Here is a 20,980-nt window from a genome sequence, read left to right on the forward strand (position 1 = left end):
GGCATAAAAAAATAGTGTTGCCAGGTGCGGTGACAGCGCAAAAGGGCGCAAAAGGGCGAAAAAACTGCACTTTTCGGAGCGCTGCATCTTCGCCACGGTGCCACCGGGCACGGCCATTTGATATCGTTAGATCAGCCGAGCATTCGTCTTTCCGGTTCCGCTCGTCTCTTTTATCTTCGTTCATTCACAAATGCGCAAACAGCGGAAAAGAAACGACGCACAAACAAAGCTAGAAATAGATGCTGAAGTGCTATTCGTCCTCCGGTCGGGACGCGATAAGACGACCCTCCTGATTGGGTGTCGCGGCGCAATGCAAGATGGCAGCTGCCTGAACTGCGTAGCGTGGGCAGTTTGAGTTCATTTTCGCTGCTTCACTCAGTCAAGTTTCTGTTCAATCTGTGGTATTCAACATGGACATTATCGCGATGGGAAGGCCTGAGATCACGAGCCAGATCAGAGTTCATAGCGACCATGAAGGAAAAAATTCAGGGGTTTTTAAGGACTTTCAAGGCCCCACCCAACTAAGGATTTTCAAGGACTTAAGATAACATTTTCTGAGATCGTAGAAAAACACAACACCATCTTTCACAGCATGGAAGCACATATTTTACTGCAAGGAAGAAAATGCAAGCACATTTTTCATTTAATGCAGGTTTCATTGCACTGTTTCCTGCTGATTTCAACATCCCTTTTGCTGATTCACCTCACAATCTAGACATATTGAACACACACACACACACACACACAAAAGGGGCCGATTTTTAAACTTAAGTTCCCGAAGCTTCCCGTCAGGCTTTAAGTCCCAGAAGCTTCCCCTTCAGGCTCTCATCCATCTCTGCAAGCTCCAGGGACTTTTCGTTTGCACTTTTTATTAAACTGTTGGACTTCACAATCAAAGTGATGTCGCTTGTGGCTTCCGCCCGCACAGCGTAGTTGCTTCCAGCCTCTTCTTCTTTGTCTTGATGCTCTGCATCTCTTCTTCAATGTGGCTTCTCTTTGATGTCTTTGTCTGCTCCATCACTTGTTTTTTTGTATCCTCCAAGTAGACCCGATAGCGGTTGTGTGCGGCTGTGACAGACTTCCGCAACTCCTTCGTTATTCCAATGTTCAGGATGCCACCAGCCTTGCTTACAGCATCACAAATGATTCACTGTGACACATACGAGATATCCTTAAGGTTTTCGACAGAGACCTGACGGTGAAGCCTCTTTCAACAGTTGCCTGCCCGTGGCTCAAGACGAGAAGAAGCCGGATAACCGTCCACAAGTGCATGTAGGATGAGTCACCCTTCAACAGCTCAAGGTAGAACTTGTCTAGGCCAAGAGAGTGTTTGTCAAACTGCCGCAGGTTGAGTTTCTTCTCTTGCAGAAGTTCTGTGTATTCCCCAAGGACAGAATGGCGCTCATGCTCACCCAATCGACCAACTGCAATAAGTGCGTCTAGGACCTTCCTGAAGCCTGCAAGGCAGTCATCTGGCTTTGAGGCCATTTGACGGGGATCAAGCGACGACAGGTTCCTAACTACCGTATAATGCGGAATGTAGGTCGAGGCGGAATATAGGTCGACCCCCTTACCTTGTAGCCGAAAAATGCAAAAAAAAAATAATTAGGTACCAACAATTGTTTTATTGAGACTATAACTTGTTTCGTCTCAGATTACTCATTTAAAACTGTCTGAATTGTCGTCGGACCACTGCTTCTGGCTCGCTGTCGTCCTCGTTGCAGTCCAGGGAATTGCTTATGCAGCACTTCTTAAACACTCGCAAGATGATGTCATCGTGAAGCGAGCGCAAAGCATGGGACACTCGTGTGCAGACCGGAACGACAGCCAGTCTGTGCAGGCGGTCAGCAAACGTCTTGGGGTATCCATTCGTAGAGACATCGCACGACGCTAGCGGACAAAATTTGCCCCTTTGTACAGCAGCACAGGTGCACAGAGCAGCACCCATGAAACGAGGCCTTCCGAGCGTTGCATACTGAGAGGTGCCCCTTCAGCTAATGCCGCTAGCAACGCTTCTTTTGGTGATACCGAACTGGAGCAAGGCGGACACGTCATTGGCCTTGGAAAACCACCAACTTTTCTTTTAAATGCTGCTGTAAACTGGCGCCAAGTGCCTAAACTCATTTTGAGCAAGAAGAAAATTGCACGCACACATTCGCCGACAGCGAGAGAAGCAACAAAACAAAGATGGCGTCGCGTGCGATTGATGGTGGTGGCGATGGTGCCTTTGGGGTTTGGATGGGCTCGATGGGCTTCCCGGCCGCCAGATGACAACTGCCAGTGACTGCAATATAGGTCGAGGGGTGACTTTTCGGCAAATTTTTCTGTAAAAAATCTCGACCTATATTCCGCATTATACGGTAGATGGTATGTCAGCGGGCTCTTCTCCAGAATCTTCTTGGTTGTGCTTACAAGGAACTGTGTGCATTCCATCCTAAAGGCAAATATATCTTTGGCGCTCACCTTCGCGGCTTTGAGTACTTGTTCAGCAGCGTGCCAAATATCAACTTTCTCTGATGATACATGGTTATTTGGGTCTGCGACGTCCATCTTCAGCATGCCGACAACTCCTGTGGAAGCGGACAGCACCGAGCACTTCACGAATCTCGCAAGAAGCTTCCTCACGAGGCACTCGAGATCTCTTTTCAAAAGGAACACCAGTGGCTTGTCCAGCTGATATTCCGTGAGGAATGGTTTTAGAATCATCGCGATGCCCAGAGCAAACTTCAGTTTGGCCAACAGCAGTGGGTCCTGGCAAAAGTCACTGAGCTGGATGAACGATGCACACTTCGGCAAGTTCACCACTTTCTTTTTTGCACATGCGACGTACTTTTGCACGCCGCCCCACAGGGTAATGGCACGTTCGATGACGGGAACATTTTGTACCCAGCAATGAGCAGCGAAGTTGAGAGGAAATGTCACTTGGCCTGTCACAGTCTTCCCTTCGCACTGGCGCATCATGAAAAATGGCACTGAGGCTTGAAAGGAGATTCTCTAGGCCCCACTTACTGGCAACAACGCCCGCCCTGTACGCGTTATGTATGGTATGAAGTCCGCAAGTGCCCAGGTCCAACCACTGAACTTGATGGTTCTGCTGCAGGCATTTCTAAAACACTTCAGGTTTACGTTGGGGCCATCCATTGACAGCTGGACAGCTCTCGCCAGCGGCAAATCTTCCAGGGCACCTAGAAGCTTCTCTTTAAGGGGGGGACGCGGGTCTTAGAATGACCAAAAATCGCGAAAAAACGTGTTTTGAGACAAATACATTTTTGAAGCCTTTGTAACTTCAAGAACCTACTCTAAAAGTTTCACCGCTGAATTCGATCGAAAAGGGTCCAAAAATCAACTTTGTAACCATGACGGCGACCCCAAATTGTCGAAAATCGGGAAAGGAATGCTTGAACTTCGCGCGCGCGCCATGCGCGAAGGAGACGACTGGCGGCAGCCATCTTGGACGCGTTTTGAAGGTCGTTTCTTTGTGCATATTTTGCGATATCTCAAAATCGCGTAGCATGGCGAGGGCCCTCGCTCTCGCCATTTTTCGGAAGGTCACTTACAAGCCCCTGATTGGCCAGACCGCGCGCGTGCGAGACGAGCCCCTCGTATTGAGTCTCTGATTGGGCGGCACGGCGAACCCGCCGCCTTTTGCGTTTGTATTTTTGTTTTTCTTCCCTCGCGTTCGCCTCCACGGTAGTTTATCTCATCGAGTCTTTTTCTCTCTGCTGCTGTAACTTGGTGCAAGGTGTTCTTTTTCGTGCTACAATACCGGGAGATGTTCGCATCAAAAAAATTACGCGTCAAGCGTGCGGGAAGCGGCAGAAACGCGCGTGGAACATGAGGACGATATCGCCTGTTGCGTCTGAGCCAGATTTTCAGAATCTCCGGTCATGGCAAGTTGCAGTGCTTCAGGCGTCAGCGAACCGTCATCCGGCTTCTCGAGTGCCAATCAGGACCGCATCGACACCGTGTATTAGACCGCTGGTGAATCTGCCGGGCGTGCTAAACATGCGGAGGATGTGAAGAAGCGTTTGGCGTCGCAGTCGGCGATAGAGCGCAAGTTCAAACTTTTGGACAGAGAACCAGCGAGCGAAAGCTCGGAAAGTGGCACGGAATTTGTCATCGTGGACTTGGACGTGATAAATTCGTGATAATCATTGAATTCGTATTGAATTGCTCTAGCAGGTGATGGTATTTCTACAACCCTAGCATTGATCACAAAATTGCAATATCCAGCTACAGCCGTGCAGTTTTTTTGTTTTGAGATATTTCTCTCTCCCTTACGGGCTCTATTTTATCTTGCAGTTGAGCTATGATGATAAGACTGGTACCATTGCATTCGTATTGAATTGCTCTAGCAGGTGATGCTATTTGTACAACCCTAGTGTTGATCACAAAATTGCAATATCCAGCTACAGCCGTGCAGTTTTTTTGTTTTGAGATATACCTCTCTCCCTTACGGGCTCCATTTTATCTTGTAGTTGAGCTATAATGATAAGACTGGTATCATTGCATTCCTATTGAATTTCTCTAGCAGGTGATGCTATTTATACAGCCCTAGCGTTGATTAGAAAATTGCAATTCACCTACGTCTTTGCTTTAGTTTTGAAAAGCATAACGGAATAATGTCACTTTTTCATTGGCTGCTGTGCTTTAGCATTACAGGTAGCAGAAGAGACTGCAGTATGTGATGTGTGGGCTTGTATGTAGTTTTCAGAGGCACTGGAATAAGCTGGGAAATAGTAAATCTGGTTTCTGAAGTTTATTAGTAGAAAATCTACTTTTTCTCAACCGTTTTCAGAGATTATGCTTGGCTTTACGCTGAATGTTTTATGCTTATTTTTGTGGTACAGGCACATACTTAGTGTGCTTTTCTTCATGAAGAACTGAGCTACACAGTGATGCCATTTTTGTTATTGTAGCTGTGCTGTAACAAAAGTCACCACGATCGGAAACTTCAAATGCATTTTTCTCAGTTTCTTTTTTTTGCGAGACCGTGCTCCACCTTACGGGGGGTTTTGTTATGTTGCTCTTGAGCTAGGATGACAAGACTGGTATCATTGTATTCGTATTGAATTGATCTAGCAGGCTATGCTATTTTTATTACTCTGACGCTGTTCACCTATAAGCAAAATTGAGTAAAGATGAAATAATTTTATAGAAATTGTTGGTATGAAATGTTCACTTTTTTCATACTTTGCAAAAGCTTTTGAAATGAATAAAAATAGCATAGCCTGGCAGAGTGGACCTTTGGCATTATGTCCATATACAGTGGAATCTCGGTCATACGAATCTCAAGGGGCGGCAAAAATATTCGTATCACCCGAAAATTCGTATCATCAGAAAACGAGAAAAAATGGAAATGTGCCGCGCATGCGGCGGCAACATGGCGTCGGCTCTTGCCGTGAAGAGGTGCAGGTAGCTTCAGCGACCGCTTCTAACCTTTTGTTAAAATGCAGCTCAAGATGTAAACTAAATTGCTCATGCGGTAAAAAGGAGCTGACAGTGTTGGAGAAAACTGCACTATAAAATATCCGCGCCAAATATCCGCCGCGGAGGTGGCCCAGCCAGCTGCTGCGCGCGCTTTTAAACTGCCGCCCTAAAGAGCGCGCCTCCCCATTGGCGCAAGTCGGCAGGCTCCTCCCACTGCCGCGCATCATTTTCCGAGCTAACTAAGTGGTTCGAGTGAAAAGGAGAGGAGATGCACTGGGGATATTATTGAGCCCAGCTGGGGGCTCACCCAGGCTCACCTGCATATAACCCAGTGCGGGGGGGAGGGGGAGGAGGGGTATGTAAAGATTAGAGGAGAAAGGGAGTGATAAAAGGATAGGTAGGAGAAAGGGAGAGATAAAAGGATAGGTAGGGCGATTTTCCGAGCGAGGTAGAATCTGACACAGGGGCGAAATCGTCGACACGGGCGTCAAAGGAACGCGCGCTCATCGCCGACGCGACGCACGCACACGAACAAGCGTGAACCGCATACGTGCGGGTTGGCGTTGCGCGTGCGTTCTGCGTCGGCGATTTCGCCCCTGCGTTAGATTCTACCTCGCTCGGAAAATGATGCGCGGCAGTGGGAGGAGCCAGCCGACTTGCTCCATTGGGGAGGCGCGCTTTTCACGGCGGCAGTTTGAAAGCGCTCCGGACAGCCCGCTGGCCCCGCCGGAGATGGCTATAGGCTTACCACGGTGGCGGATATTTGATCGGCGCTTCCCCTAACCGCGCGGACGATGCTTTGTAGTGTCGTTTTCGCCCACATTATCAGCTCCTTTACTGTACAAGCGACTTCATTTGTTTCTTAAGTGGCAGCTTAAAGAGCGATCAGAAGCGGTCGGTCGAGCTACCCGCACCACTTCGCGGCTGGTGACGCCGCCATGTTGCCGCCGCGCGCAGCATGCGGGTGGTATTCGCGGCGGCGTCAGCACGCCTGCGGCGTGTTTTCGCGAGCAGAAAACGCTCCATACGGTGCACGCTTCAACATAATCGACGCGCAAGTAGCGCAGGCAACACGGCAAGGCGACAACAGGATAGGTAGAGCGCGGGGCATAGACGGAAGCGAGGAATGCGGAGAAGGCAAAATGGCGAGGGTATTCGCGGTCAGAAATGAAGGAACGCTTGATTGCCGCGGTTTATTCAAGAGGTATAATACAAAAAAAAAGGAAGCTAGAGGCACCCGAGCTGCAGGCAGCGGAAACGAAAGGTACAGAGAGAAGAGATTGCAGCGGGAGATAAAAGAAGGGAGAGAGAAAACACAGGCGTCGAGAGGGCGAAACGTTCGGTTCGTTCGTAACAGCACCTCCCCACGAGGAGGATTACCGTCAACGGGGGAGAACGCTTTTGTGCTCGCGCACAACCAAGGCCGCACGGCCCCTCCAACACTCCCGCCTCCCGTCCACGCCGCAGTCGTCTGCTCGCGCGTTCGTATCACCCGCACCGGAGTGATAAATGCGTACGGATCATCCGAATTTTTTTACATTGCACACAATGCATTTTGGCCGGGGAATTTCGAAAATTCGTATCACAACGAAATTCGTATCAACCGAATTCGTATCACCGAGATTCCACTGTAATTCATCTTTGAGCTTGATAAAGCGAAATAGCTCTAAACCCACGTAAGAAATCCCTCAATAAACTCATTTCAAATCACTGTATTTCTTCAACAAATTCTGGTATGTTAAAACCAATTACATATTTGAAATCAGCATAAAAACTGCTCAAGCCTGCCAATTTTCATCAAGCTGACACTAAAAATAAAAAAAATTGTCCAAAGACCCACCTCCCCCCTTAAGGTCTTCGGCCGTTGAATGTCCCATGAACACCGACGTGTAAAACCTCGTGGTTACCCGCTCGGGCATTGTGCTCCAGTACAGCACATGAATGTCCATTTGTTTCCTCTGCAGGTAAGTCGTTCAAGGACTCGTCGAACAGAACGGTGTAACCATCAGACTGCTCCAATTCACGTTGTAGGCGCCAGAGAAAAAACGGTCGGAGACCATGGCACACCACGTATGCAGATTTCCTTTCACTGCAGGAAAATGCCTTAGCGATTTCACTATCCGGGAACATTTTCTTGAAAAGGTCCCCTGTATGTGCTGACGATTTGTGGGAGTAGTGCGCCGTGACCATTTTCAGGGTCCACAGTATCTCCGCGTCGATCACACTCTCGTAAGCTTTGCACAGGCTGCTCACATCCGACGACGTTGAACTTGAAGGAGTTGGCTCGATGCGTTGCTTATCAACAGCTGTGAAGTGGCTCCGCACAGTACTATGCGCTGTGGTTGCTGTCATATTCTCCACGTGCTTTGCGCTTTTCATGTGACTTTTGAGGGCAGACTCCCCCATTGACGACACGTCGAATGTTTTTGCACATGCGAGTTCGATGTGTCCGGGGAAATCCACTCTTTATAAGCAGCACTGCTTAACCACACGTGCTGGAAGTTGCATTTTCCCGGCATATTGCAGCTGCAGAAGACGACTTGGCTATCCACACACCATGTTTCCCACAACACCGATAGGGTAGGCTTAGCTTTGGTTGTTGCTGCCGCTGCAACCACGCTAGACTGTCGTACTGCGCAGTAGCTACAGGAGTGGATTGGATTGGATGCCTTGTTGTCTCCAGTACATAGTTGCCAGGCGTTCAAAAGGCATCCGCTAAAAACTGGCTGAACAGAAGCCTATTGACGATATTCAAAGAAATTTAAGGACCTAAAAAAATACCAGGGTTTTTCAAAGCCTTGAAAAAGCTATTTTCAAATTCCAGGGTTTTCAAGGGTTTCAAGGACCGCTACGCACCCTGCAGATTACGGGAAGTTGTGTGGCTCGAAAGGCGGAGGTCGTCGAACGCTTCGTGGTGCGCGTGGCTGTACCGTCGCCAGACCCCGGAGGGTGACGCGGTGTGCGCGCTTGCGATAGCGGTTCGTGAAGTTAACTTTCAGCCGGATTTGCGATGTGTACACGCTCAGTTATTGCTGTGTTTTGGTTGTGGGCTCGCTAGACTTGGGAAAGAAACGGTCGACGCGTCAAACGCTGCGGCGCGCACGGCATAGCCGACGTGCATTGGAGCATCACGTCTGCGCAACCGGTTACTATTGAATGCCAGTAGTTGTAATTAATGCCTGCTACGTTAGATTTAATCTTAAAAGCGACCTGACAAGCCATATCAGGGATAATTAAAGTACGATATGTCGCGGTAAGCGTGCGCTGCGATGCGCACGAGCCATATCTTGCGTAACGTTTCCCGCGCACTTCTAATAATCATGCAAATAGGTTTGAGTTAGGAATACAGGAATAAAAATATGTTCTCTGCATTAAAAATTTACCTTACTGTCGCAGCATTTAACAGTGATTTTTTTAGGGAAATTATTGATACCAACGCATATAATCTACGGCTTAGGGCATACTGACTGTGCTGCGAGAAATATTGGATGCCTTGAACGTCAAAAGTAGCGAAAAAAAAAAAAGAGGCCCTACATTGTTAGGAGCAGGTAGTGCGTCGGAGCGCGGAGAGATGGCGCTAGGTGCACGGGAAAGGAGGGAGCGGGACGCAAGGGGGGAAGGGTGGGGAAGACGCAGCGGGACGGAGCGGGGTGGAATAAAGGTGGACGGTCGATCAGGATTTGGTGTGTGTGTGTGCGCGTTCGCTTCGAACCCTGACAAGTGGGGGCTCGTCCGGGATCATGGACCTCAACGCGATTCCGGGCCTTCAAGCGGCGGTGGAAGAACTTCTACGCCAGACGGGCGGATCTCCGTTGGAGCGTGAGCAAGTGGCGGCGGTCGTGAGGGAGCGGGTAATGGCGGCGCCAATGCCCGCTGCCCGCATCGACGCGGCAGCTGCAACACCCGTCGCCCACGATTGTGCACCCAAGCCGGCGCCGTTGCAGCTTCCGCGCTACTCTGGATTCCGCGATTTGCAGTCGCCCAAAGAGTTTCTGGAGCGGCTAGAGACTTTTTGTATCATCTCTGGAGTGGCCGCGGAGAAGCGCCTCACCCACATTGTGCCCGCGGCGCTCGAGGAGAGCGCGAAGCTGTGGTGGCGATTCGTTGGTGGGTTTGCGGAGTGGGACACCTTTAAGACCGCCTTTGTGGCCGAATTCTCGTCCGTCGATGCCAAACGGAGGCTGAAGGAGGAACTAGACCAGCGTACTCAGCACCCCGAAGAAAATCTAAAGGAATTTATATACACGATCGCGGCCTACTATGAGCGCATCGGCGAAGAAGTTCCAGAGTCGGAGAAAGTAAACCCCGTAGTGCGGCAAATGCACCCGCAGCTGCAGGACTGGGCTGAGGGAAAGAGTTTCGCGACCCTTGCGGAGCTGGCCAAGGCGGCCGACGAGCTCACGGAGCGAGCCAGGCGCCGATATCAATACAGGCCGCGACCTCCGCCAGGCAGTCAAGTCGCCCGGGACCTGGCCTTCTGCCCTACCGTGAGCAACACATGTGGCCAAACTCTCCCGGCCCCCTTCACCGCTGCGGCGTCCGCCTTTCCCACGTCGCTGGCGCAGCCAACGGGCCACGGCTGGCCGCTTCACCCAGCAGCGCTCCAGCCGGCGTACCTCCACGACCAGTTCCGCGGGAGCGCTGCGTTGTCGACGCTAGCGGCACCGTTTCCCCCCACACCGCAATGGCGACCACAAAGTGGACATCCCACGCATGTCATCGCTGCGGGGGATTCGGGCATATCGCTTGCAACTGCCCAACCGACCGCCGGCTGGGGCCTCCGCCGCTGTGCTTCCGATGCCGGCAGCCGGGACATTTCCAAGCTCAGTGCCTGGGAAACGGCGGGCGGTAGGTGCTGGCCCGGCGAGCATCTACAAAGGCGCGCTACAGGTAGCGACAACAGCCGGCAGTAGGGAACCCCTGTTGGACGTCCGTATAGGGTCTACTACCTTCCAGGCGCTCCTCGACACGGGCTCTAGTGTCAGTCTCCTGGGCTCCGCGGCGACGGCGGCGGCACAAGCTGCTGGCTCCAAGACGAAAATGGAACTGCACACTCTGCGGCTGGCTTCAGGTTGGTTCCAGGCCTCATCCTCTTTGAAGAGCAAGATCTACTGGGGAGCCAGCAACCGACGACAGCGGTTTATCTGCGTTCCTGATCTTTGCCAAGATGTTGTCCTGGGCAGAGACTTTTTGACTGCAACTGGCATGTCGCTGCATGTGGCGCTAGGGGGATGGACCGTTGGCACTGACTCGCAGTGTGTGGTGCCTTTTGCAAGACGGGAGGAGAGGAAACAAGTTGCCCAAGTGGAAGAGGACTCCCATTGTCTGCACAGTCTGTTTGGGCAGGGTTCCTTGGAGGAAGCAGCGGCGGTGGAGTCCTGTTACGAGCAAGCAGACGAATCCATGGGGGCAGCTGCAGACACTGTGCAGACCGGAGACGGCAGCGTCCCAAGTTGGGCACGAGACCTGGACCCTCATATGCAGCAGGTGCTGAGGAATGTCAGCAGCATTTTTACAGAAACTCCTGGCTGCACAACCCTCGTTGAGCACCACATCGACACTGGGGACAGCCCCCCTGTACGCTGCAAACTGCGACCCGTCAATTCCAAGAAGCAGGCAATAATGGATGGCTGCATTGACGACCTCATGGCACAGGGCCTCATTCGTCGCACCCGTGGCCGCTACGCAAGTGCACCAGTGTTGGTGGAAAAGAAGTCTGGAGGCTACCGCCTGGCCGTGGACTATCGTTCACTCAACGCGCGCACAAAGGTGCCAGCTTATCCGATGCCCAGAACGGACTGGCTACTGGCGCAGCTGGGGCGAGCTGGATGGTTTTCCAGCTTCGACCTCTCGCAGGGCTTCTTCCAGATCCCTGTCTGCGACGAGGACATTGAGAAAACTGCTTTCATCGGCCACCAGGGCACATTTGAATTCACCAGAATGCCCTTTGGTGTGGCAGGTGGCCCAGCAACCTTCCAAACACTGATGGACACAGTGCTGGAGGGGGTGAACCACAAATTTGCCATGGCCTTCTTGGACGATGTCCTTGTCTACTCCGAGACGCTTGAAAGCCACCTCCTGCATGTTGAAGAGGTGCTACGCCGCATCAAAGCCGCAGGGCTTACCATCAACCCGGCCAGGGTGCAGGTCTGTCGGCAGTCGTTGAATTTCCTGGGTCATGTGATCTCCCCGGGTCAATGCAGGCCTGATGAGAAAAAGGTACTTGCAGTCCTGGCATACCCGCAGCCTCAGACCATCAAGCAGCTCCAGGCTTTCCTGGGGCTGGCCGGGTACTACCGGGCCTTCATTCCTCGATTCTCCATCACCGCCCACCCTCTCACAAACCTCCTGAAGAAGGGCCAACAGTGGAAGTGGACTCACGAGCAGGGTGAGGCTTTTTCTGCCCTTAAAAGCTGCCTGGCCAACGATGTGGTGGTGAGTTTGCCGGACCTGAACAGACCCTTCGTGGTTGAGACAGATGCTAGCCAGGCAGGCATAGCAGCGGTCCTTCTGCAAACAGCCGAGAACTCTGACGAACTGCGACCAGTGTCCTTCATAAGCAGGGTTTTGACGGAGGCTGAGCGGCGGTATACGGTTCAAGAATGGGAGTGCTTGGCGGTTGTGTGGGCAGTCGACAAATTCAGGCCGTATTTGGATTTTACGCACTTCGAAGTGCACTGCGACCATTCCTCGCTGTCGTGGATGTTCAGCACCGACCAGGCCTCCCCTAGAGTCAAGCGCTGGGTTCTGTGACTGCAGGTTTTCAACTGCAAGATTCGCCACCGGCGAGGGCTGGCAAACATCCCAGCCGATGCTCTTAGCAGGGCACCCACCCAATACCCAGATGCCCCAGTCCCATCTCTGGCAGAGCAACTGTTCCCCATTGCAGCACGTGAACCAGAGCCTCAGATCAGTTTCGAGGAATCTGTGGTAGTGACCGCAACAGACGACGCTGTCCAGCTCAGCGATGCAGACCACCTTGCCCAGGAACAGGCCAGAGACCCCATGTTGGCTGACCTGAAGAAGGCCGTGCAGAGTAACACCTTCCCTGATGACGCAGCGCACCGGCGCCTTATTGAGGACTTGGCGGAATCTACAGAGTTGGAGACAAACTGGTGCAACTCAGAGGCAATAGGAAGGTACCGTGGCTGCCCACTTCCCTCCACCAGCTGGCACACAGGATGGCACATGACCACCCGACTAGTGGCCATGCAGGGTTTTTCAAGACGCTCCAGCGTGTGTCTGCACGCTTTGTCTGGCTGGGTATGCGGGCAGATGTGTCCCGATATGTGAGGTGTTGCCCTGTCTGCCAGCGCACAAAGGCCCGCCGTCAGAAACCAGAGGGCCTTATGAGCAGCCAGTGGGCCACCGCACCTATGGAGGAGCTCAGTGTAGACATCGTTGGACCCTTGCCACCTACGCCTCGCCGGCACAAGTACCTGCTGGTGGTCATTGACAAGTTCACCAAATTCATTGAGCTTTTCCCTCTACGCTCGGCCACCAGCCAGCAAGTGGTGGAATGCATGGTGCAAGTTTTTTGCAGGCACGGCACACCAGTCGCCATTTCCAGCGACAACGGGAAACCCTTTGTGAGCAACCTCTGGCGAGGTCTTCTGAAGCACTGGGGCATCACAGACCGCCACACGGTGCCCTATCGCACGGCTGGACAAATGGTGGAGCGCCACAATGGAACCGTCAAGGAGTGCCTCCGGGCCTACTGCTCGGACCATAAGCACTGGGACCGCCACATTCCGGAGATCGCTTTCGCCATGCGCACAGCGGAAAGCGTCGTCACGGGGTACACCCCAGCATTCCTGTGCTATGGCCGTGAATTGCGGACACCATGGGAGCAAGCCCAAGCAAAGGACGACACAGAACCACCAGCATCAGCTCATCGTGCCTTTGCTGCTGAGGTCACCAAGAGCCTTACGAAAGTTCTCAAGTTCACAAGAGTTCGCCAAGACGCTGCAAGGCAGGCCCAAAAGAGGAACTACGACTGCCACAGGAAGCCCACCACAATACAGGAGGGTGATCTTGTGCTCCGCGACAACCATGTCTTGAGTAATGCAGCCACGGGCTTCTCGGCCAAACTCGCGCCTTGGAGGCGTGGGCCATTCCGCGTTGCGAAATGTGTGGGTGCAAATGACTTTCTCCTCAAGGACTGCTTCAACGGACGTTCCTGTGGCATTGCCCATGCTGATCAGTTGGCCCTTTACCATGACGCGAACGAACTCTCATTGCCCAGTGGGTCACGTTTTAGGGGGGGGGGGAGACCTGTTAGGAGCAGGTAGTGCGTCGGAGCGCGGAGAGATGGCGCTAGGTGCACGGGAAAGGAGGGAGCGGGACGCAAGGGGGAAGGGTGGGGAAGACGCGGCGGGACGGAGCGGGGTGGAATAAAGGTGGACGGTCGATCAGGATTTGGTGTGTGTGTGTGCGTTCGCTCCGAACCCTGACACCATCAAAGTTAGTTATGCACAATATTATACCAAGCTTTAAAGAAACTCATTTGCATCCTTGTAGTATGCAAACTTTTGGCAATGAACACCTGCACGTGAGTACTTTGCTGCTGCACCAGGCAAAGTAATAAAACATAAAAGAAGGCAGAAATTTTCAAATTTAAGTAAAAAAAAATGCTTCACTTGTTGCCATGGGGACAACATTGCAAAGGGAAGTTGTCCAGTGCGATACAACCAACCAGCTAACCTTCTTTTAATTGAAAGCCATCTCCCCCTCCGTTTTGTCTGCTAACTGGGCTATGTACTGTTCACAGAGGACTGAAAATGATGTTTTGTGGAAAGACAAAGGCTGTAAGAGGCACTCTAATTTCAAGGCAAGGCCTTCCAGAAGCCCCATGTTCAAAAGGACATGCAAGGCTCCAACCGTGACAACTTTTGATAAGTGATACCTACCGTATTTACTCGCATAATCCTCGCACTTTTTCTCCGGAAAAGTCAATACGAAGTTAGGGGTGTGAGAATTACGCGGGGAAAAAAAATCCGGTGCACAGTGTTGCCAATTTGCCTTCTGCTAATCCTGCTAAATGTAGCGGTAGTTTTTTGTATATCTAAGCTCAGTGTTGCCAACAGCAGCTATTTTTTTTTATTTTGTTATTTACAACGTAAACAGTCTCCCGTCGATCACCGATTACGAAATTGCCACCTTTGCTTTCTGGCGTGCGCCCTATCTTGTCGTCGTCATGTGCGTGCCCTACTCCAGTAACGCACGTTGAAGTCGGTGACGCCGATGGCTGAAGTGCCTGCCTGCGGCGCGGTTGCCGTGTTCGATCGCGTACTCTATCGCTTTCAATTTGAAAGCGGCAGTGTAGCTAGCGTTCTTCCCCATGGCGAAGCGGCACCAAGCACAAAACAAAGAGATCAAAAAGTTCTCGAAATGGCAGCGAGCTTTCCACCACTGACGCGAGTGACTCACTGACGGGACCACGACGGCGACACGACGACACGACAGCGGGCTGTGCGAACGCCGTCTAGTCAGTCTAGTTGCGCGCACGCGAAACCGGCTCAAGGACAGTATGAGTAGCGTGTTAGGGCGCCTGTTAGGGAGTAGCCATGCAGGTTGTTAGGGTGCCTAGATGGCCTTGGATACACAGCCCTCGCCGCCGAACGGAGAGGCGGCGGGGGAGGGCGCGCGTTGGACAGCGCGTGTGCCATGCGGGTTTCGCGAGCAGGCAACTTTCGCCGCTGCAAAGTTGGGGGTGCGAGGATTATGCGAGGAACCAAAAAATCCAAGTTTTGGTGGCTCACATTAGGGGTGCGAGGATTACGCGAGTAAATACGGTATGTAGCAACTTCGGAAGCCGTTTTCTCAAAACAGTTTTTTTTTGCCACCTGTGTCGCTTGTTCCAGAGATTTCTTCGTGACCGCTGGGTCTATTTTGATTCCGTTTCTTGCATTACATTCCTTGATGACAGTTCAGGTCGTGACACTTTTGGTTTTCAAGACTTGTTTTTTGCGATTTTTTTATTAAAATAGTCGTTCACAGTCGACATGCCTGTCGCAAATTAACCTCTAAAAAATGAAAACTAAAAAAACGTTTGTAAAAAAAAATTTAAAACTGTCACAACCTCGTCCATTCGTTTGGGAATGCAAAGCACTCCGAACAAGTTTTCCATCATGTTTTATAAGTCGCTCAAGCTCGGTACAAGCGGAACAGAAAGAAAATTTAACGAATAAAAAAGTTATCAAAGTATTACGTTGAAATTTTTATGGTGTTATCACAAAAGCATTTCCAGTTGCTGTGCCAATTTTCATCGAAATTCACAAAGAAGTAAACTTGATTTTGAAAGCCTGATTTTGAAATCAGGGCCACAAACCAACGAAAAATTCCTGAGCCACCTCAGGTGTGCAGATGAGCGTCTCGTTCAGTTGGTCCGGTATGGCCTGCTGACAAACGTAAGTGGCTGCGGTTAAATTTTCCAAAACAACGAAAGGCACGGTGGCGCCCAAACTTGTCTGCGAGTCACGGATTCAAGGGCTCTGTCCTGCCCTGGGGCGCTTATGCAGGCCTCTCCAGGACCACCCTAATGACTCTGGGACCTGGCATTTAGTGGCGGTGAGCATATCGAAGAAAATCCACACTGTTAATAACTTTTGGAACAACAGGTTTGAGAAGTGGCTTCCCTGTGGAGGAATGCCCTGGATACCTCCAAGATGAGGTGCGTCAGCTTGGCAATCCGTTCGAGGAGGAAGGCGCAGCGCAACTCACCGCCCAGGATGCTGGAGTAGTCGTTGGAGACGGAAGGCCCCGGGGCATCGGCCGTGCGCTGTGCTGGTGGCGGCTGCGCCGGCACTGGCACCCCGCTCGCTGCCTCCTCCTCCTCCTCCTCCTCCCTGCAGCAGAGGTCGTGGCTGTGAAGCCGCACACAAAGTGCCCCCTTCAAGCATTCCGAGCCCCTTCTCCGCTCCATCTGCTCCCTCCGCAAGGCTTACGCATGGGGAAATCAATTTCAAGGATCTCCTCCACTGGAGGCTCGAGTGGACTCCGGGTGCAGTGAAATCTCAATGATACCAATCTCGCGATCATCCAAAATTAGTATTAATTAACATAGACCAAAAAATTCAGCACTTCTTACTTTCGGGTGAAGAAATCAGTGACGTTTTTCTGGTTTTTTAACCTCCATATCGCCGGGCAGTCCTTTCTGGACTTTCGTCTAAGCGTGAACCGCATGGCATGTTTTTGCACACGATTCGTGCTCGTCGGCATTGTGCGTGTGTTTTTTTCACACCCACGTCGATCACTTTGCGCGCGCAGCAGCTTCTGCCTCACTCAGAAAATGACTTGCGTCACGCACAGCAGTGGGAGGAGCCTGACAACTTGCACCAATGGGTAGGCGTGCGCCTCATGGCAGCAGTTCCAAAGCGCTCGAGACAGCTGGCTGACTCCGCCAGAGATGTTAAGGCTTCGCACCTCGGATGATGTTTTATAGCCCCGTTTTCGCCCACATTATAAGCTCCTTTACGCACTAGCAACTTTGTGTGTGCTTTGAGTGGAATTTGAAAGAGCTGTGAAAAGCGGTCGCTGGAGCGCCCTGCACCACTTCGCGACCGGCCGTGCCCCGCACAGTGTGCGGGTGCTTTCGTGGCGTCGTCAGCGGCCTGTTGAGAGCGCACCGCGCTTTTGCGAGCAGAAAACAACAGCCCAGCCGTTCCTGGAGAAAAGGCGACAAAGAGGGGAGAGAAAGCCCGTACGTCGCCGTCGCTTGACAGTCGGGCGCCTCGCCGGCTCGTTCGTATCATCCACCGGGCCACGCAGGTCCGTTCGTAAGAGCCAATTTTTTCCCCCATTGCAAGCAATGCAATTACAGTCGAACCCCGCAATAACGAAACTGCCGGGGAAAGCAAGAAAATTCGCTTTTGCGGGAATTTCGTTGCTGCGAGAATGAAACATAAATGACCGGGAAATTGGCCACAAACCAAAAATTTATTTCCTAAAGTCGGTTATATTACTTCGTGAGCCTTACCTTGCAGCCAACGTCACAGTTCAGCTATCACTGTACAAATGGTTCATTGCTAGTCGTCGTGCGCGCCCAAGAACAACGAGATCATGTCAAATGCATCCAAAACATTCCGTGGGTTCACCTTCTCTGCACGTTTTCCACCCTGGCCCACGGCACCGCGTATGGCCGATCATGCAAGTGGAGCCCAGCTTCTTCTGTTTACGAACTTTGCCAGACAGAGTGGCACCTCGTTGCACCAATACTGTTTACAAAACTTAGTGAGCACCGCTTTCTAGACGTCCAGAAAGGTCACTGCTGTCACTGTTTTGTTTTGCGCACGTGCGCCATTGAAAACTGGTGGGATCCTTGCTTTTCAAAATGGTTGAGCTAGCTGCAGGCGTTTCCAAACTCGTCGGCGCTATCCTCCCTTGGGCCACTGACTTGGGCCATGATGGCTGCCTTATCTCGTAGCGATAAAAACCTCCACTTTTGGCCTGGCGAAGGCATCTTACTGAGAGCAAACATTCCGATCGCCGCACACAAACAACAAACGCACGCGCTCTGTTCAGCGGTAGTGGGCTGGCGTAGCCCAAGCCAAAGCCGCGACTTGAGTCACCATGTGTCGTCCCCTGATGGTGCCGCTACGAGGCTGCCTTCACGGCCGCCGGCTGCGCGGTCTTTTGTAAACAAATATGGCAGCGGCCACTTTGAGTCCAAAAAAATGCACTTGAGCACTTTTTGGACACAGTTACCCTCCAATGGGTAGGTAAAATGCCGACGAAACTTGCACCGAATTTCGTTAACGCGGGATCAGTTTCCAAAAACGTTTCGTTGCAACGAGATATAAAATACATGGGCGTCTATGGACGTTCGCCGGGGATGCGAAAATATTTCGTTGCCGCGAGAATTTCGTACCGACGGGATTTCGTTATCGCGTGTTTTGGTATCACCCAGAATTGGTATCACCCAGAACCGAATCGTCGAGATTCCACTGTACCAGGGCTGGTGTTCCAAGGAAGGCACTGCAGCAAGGGGCTGCTCAGCAGGGTTTCGACTTGGCTACCTTGGATCACTGGCAGGCTACACAGCATCCACCAGCCCCGTCCAGCGGCTTCTCACCACGCCCTTTGCGTGAACTCACTCGCGCAAGGTCAGCACACTGTGGAGCGCAAGCAAGTGCCCTCGGGCAACGCCCACTCTTGCTGCCCAAAAGGCTTCGAGCAGGCTCAGAGGCCGCCACTCCCCTTCCTTTCTCCGAGCGCAGTGCACAAACAGTAGGCTTCCTGGTACAAGAAAAAAGCAACACCTCGACCGCCTACGCTTCAGCTCTCTCGGGGACACTGCACAGCACGGCACAGAACACAACCAATCCCCATTTCGACATCCTTGTGCAAAGGGTTTGTGAGCAAGGAGGCAAACCTTGCGGCCCCCACTGGGCTGTGCACGCGTCAAACACCGCAGTGCACAAAGCCCATCCCCAGTTGGTCAGCATACAGCCTTTAGCCACCACACCTGTCCTCACTTTTTCCGCTCCCAGGTGCAGTCTTGGTGCAACTGCGGCACAGGCATTCGCAGCACTCCCGCCTAACCTGGCAAACTTCACTGGGGAGGGACAAGGCCACTCACGCTTCCTCGGCGGCCGGCTGCTGTGATCCATCAGAGCCCACGTCCTCCACAGTGGCCGCTGCTTCTCGAACATCTGGGCAGGGGGAGTCGCACAACACACGGGCAAATGAGACGTCAGCCCTCAGGAGCAGAAACAGGGCTCCTGCAATGTCCACCCCCTCTTGCACCCGTTGGGGAGTGGGAGGAAACAGCGCCACAGAACGGACGCACACTCGGGCGCAGTTCCCTCGCATCCTAATAGTGCACCCACCCATTCCGACTTGCCTTTGCTGTCGGCATCCACCAGACACCTGCTGCATTTACTCACACAATGCCCCCCCATGGCATTAGTGCTATTCTTTAAGAATGGACACTGATGTGATTTCTGAACACTGCTAGATTACTAGCTCAAATTGTAGTCTGGAGCCTCTAGGTCATGTTTCCACCACTCTCGCTGCGCTTACGCAACTTTATTCGGTAGAAAAATCAATTTGGAAATGCTGTCCTCCTCTCTCATCCTCCTTGCCGATTTCCTAAGACGTTTCATATGATGTCAAAACAACGTGGCTTGGCTGGACTGTGCTACTGAACGGCTCACCGGCCCTCCGACACAATCAGTCGGCCCAGCGCTTAGCCAGCCGGCAGGTCGCCACAGTTCATTCACGCAGTTGAAACTAAGCCATGTCACGTTTGTGCCTGGAAGAATGTGCCTCTGGTTTGTTAGTTCGTAGACTGTATCAAGCTCTAAGCCGAAGTCACTCCACACAAGCACACATGCAACGCTTCGCTGACTGGTAAGCTAGTAGAAAAATCTAAGGCCTTTGAAGCCGGAAGAAGAGTCAGCAAAGTTAGGTACTAATGAATTAAAATAAACTGAAAATTTTATCATGCAGCGTAAAACCAGGGTGCGGGAAGCACTTTTTGCACTGGGTGAACTGGCACAGCACAGCCCGACCACACATCTGCGAACACTTTTCTGTCTAACGAATCCAGTTGCTAAATATTGTGGAAATTTGGAGGAAGCTTACTGCACGAGCGCTATACAACCAATAGTCACCTAAGCTGCTTGAAATACAGCAACATCTCGATGACACGAATCTCGCAGGACCACAAGTATCATCCGAAGTTCGTATGAACCAACACAGACCGAAAAAATTGACCAGCATCGTCCAGTAATTGATATGGAGGTCGCCATGGAATGTGCTTCAACTTCAAGGTGCTTTTCACACATGCAATCACAAATGGACGGCACAGCTGAACAATAACGGCCTTCTTGTCCTTACTAGGGGAAGACTTTTTCAAGGAGTCACTGAAAACGCTCCTAGTTGGCAGGCTCGAACATGCATTGAAAATAGCTTTCACAGTCAGCTCACCCAATAGCCCAAGAATAGACAAACAGGCAATAAAAAATTCCGCCAAGCACAAGAAAAAGTAGCCATATTTGGCTATTTATAGCCTGAACCTGGCATCCCTAGGGCAATGGGATTTTTTTCCCACTTATTTTGAAACAGTCGCTAGAAGTCGCGACAAGTTTGATGCAATTAAATCCCCCAAGTATCCACGCAATAGCAAAAAATGCCACAAAACATAATTTGCAAGGTATTTTGTTCCTTACTGGTGCAGATAAAAGGCAAAATGCAACACGATAATGAATATTGAAAGGCTGAAAGGTTACGCGGCAGCGGCAGCGCGCCTGTGGCGTGCGCGGCGCGTTTTCGCAAGCAGAAAACGCTCCACGAGGTTCATGCTTTAGAGAGACTGGCCGTTTTTCACGGCCCGCTTCACTTGCGACGGTCCACTCCGCGAGCACAACAAGCGAAGCGGAGCTTGCAGCCGAGCGCGTCACGCATGGCGCGAAACGGCGCTCCCACTGCCTCTCAGAGCAGAGAGAGCCGACAATAAACGGCACCTAAAACTACCTATTGTTTATAGCAGGAACCACTGGAAACTACAGCAAGAAGGAAAGTTTTTAACCGCGGTACGCCAGCGCTG

At 51.7% G+C, this 20,980-nt stretch overlaps 1 protein-coding gene and 1 pseudogene across 6 annotated transcripts in view; both read right to left on the reverse strand.

The window, feature by feature from the left end:
* Positions 1-20,980, reverse strand: part of Huwe1 (HECT, UBA and WWE domain containing E3 ubiquitin protein ligase 1) — a 231,872-nt gene that overhangs the window by 38,463 nt on the left and 172,429 nt on the right. For 4 of the 6 annotated variants that reach the window (XM_077688793.1, XM_077688794.1, XM_077688792.1 and 1 more), the window contains 2 exons: positions 19,010-19,082; positions 16,153-16,295 (listed from right to left, as the gene is read on the reverse strand). In XM_077688793.1, the coding sequence (XP_077544919.1) occupies positions 16,153-16,295; positions 19,010-19,082 (216 nt within the window). The remainder of the gene's footprint in view (positions 1-16,152; positions 16,296-19,009; positions 19,083-20,980) is intronic. The other 2 variants (XM_077688795.1, XM_077688791.1) reach the window with 1 other exon arrangement.
* LOC144158138 (uncharacterized) lies at positions 122-8,642 on the reverse strand (annotated as a pseudogene).

This window comes from Haemaphysalis longicornis, unplaced genomic scaffold (assembly GCF_048455015.1).
Source record: "Haemaphysalis longicornis isolate Haplotype H1 unplaced genomic scaffold, Haemaphysalis longicornis Haplotype H1 scaffold_10, whole genome shotgun sequence".
In the NCBI taxonomy this organism is placed as follows: domain Eukaryota; kingdom Metazoa; phylum Arthropoda; class Arachnida; order Ixodida; family Ixodidae; genus Haemaphysalis; species Haemaphysalis longicornis.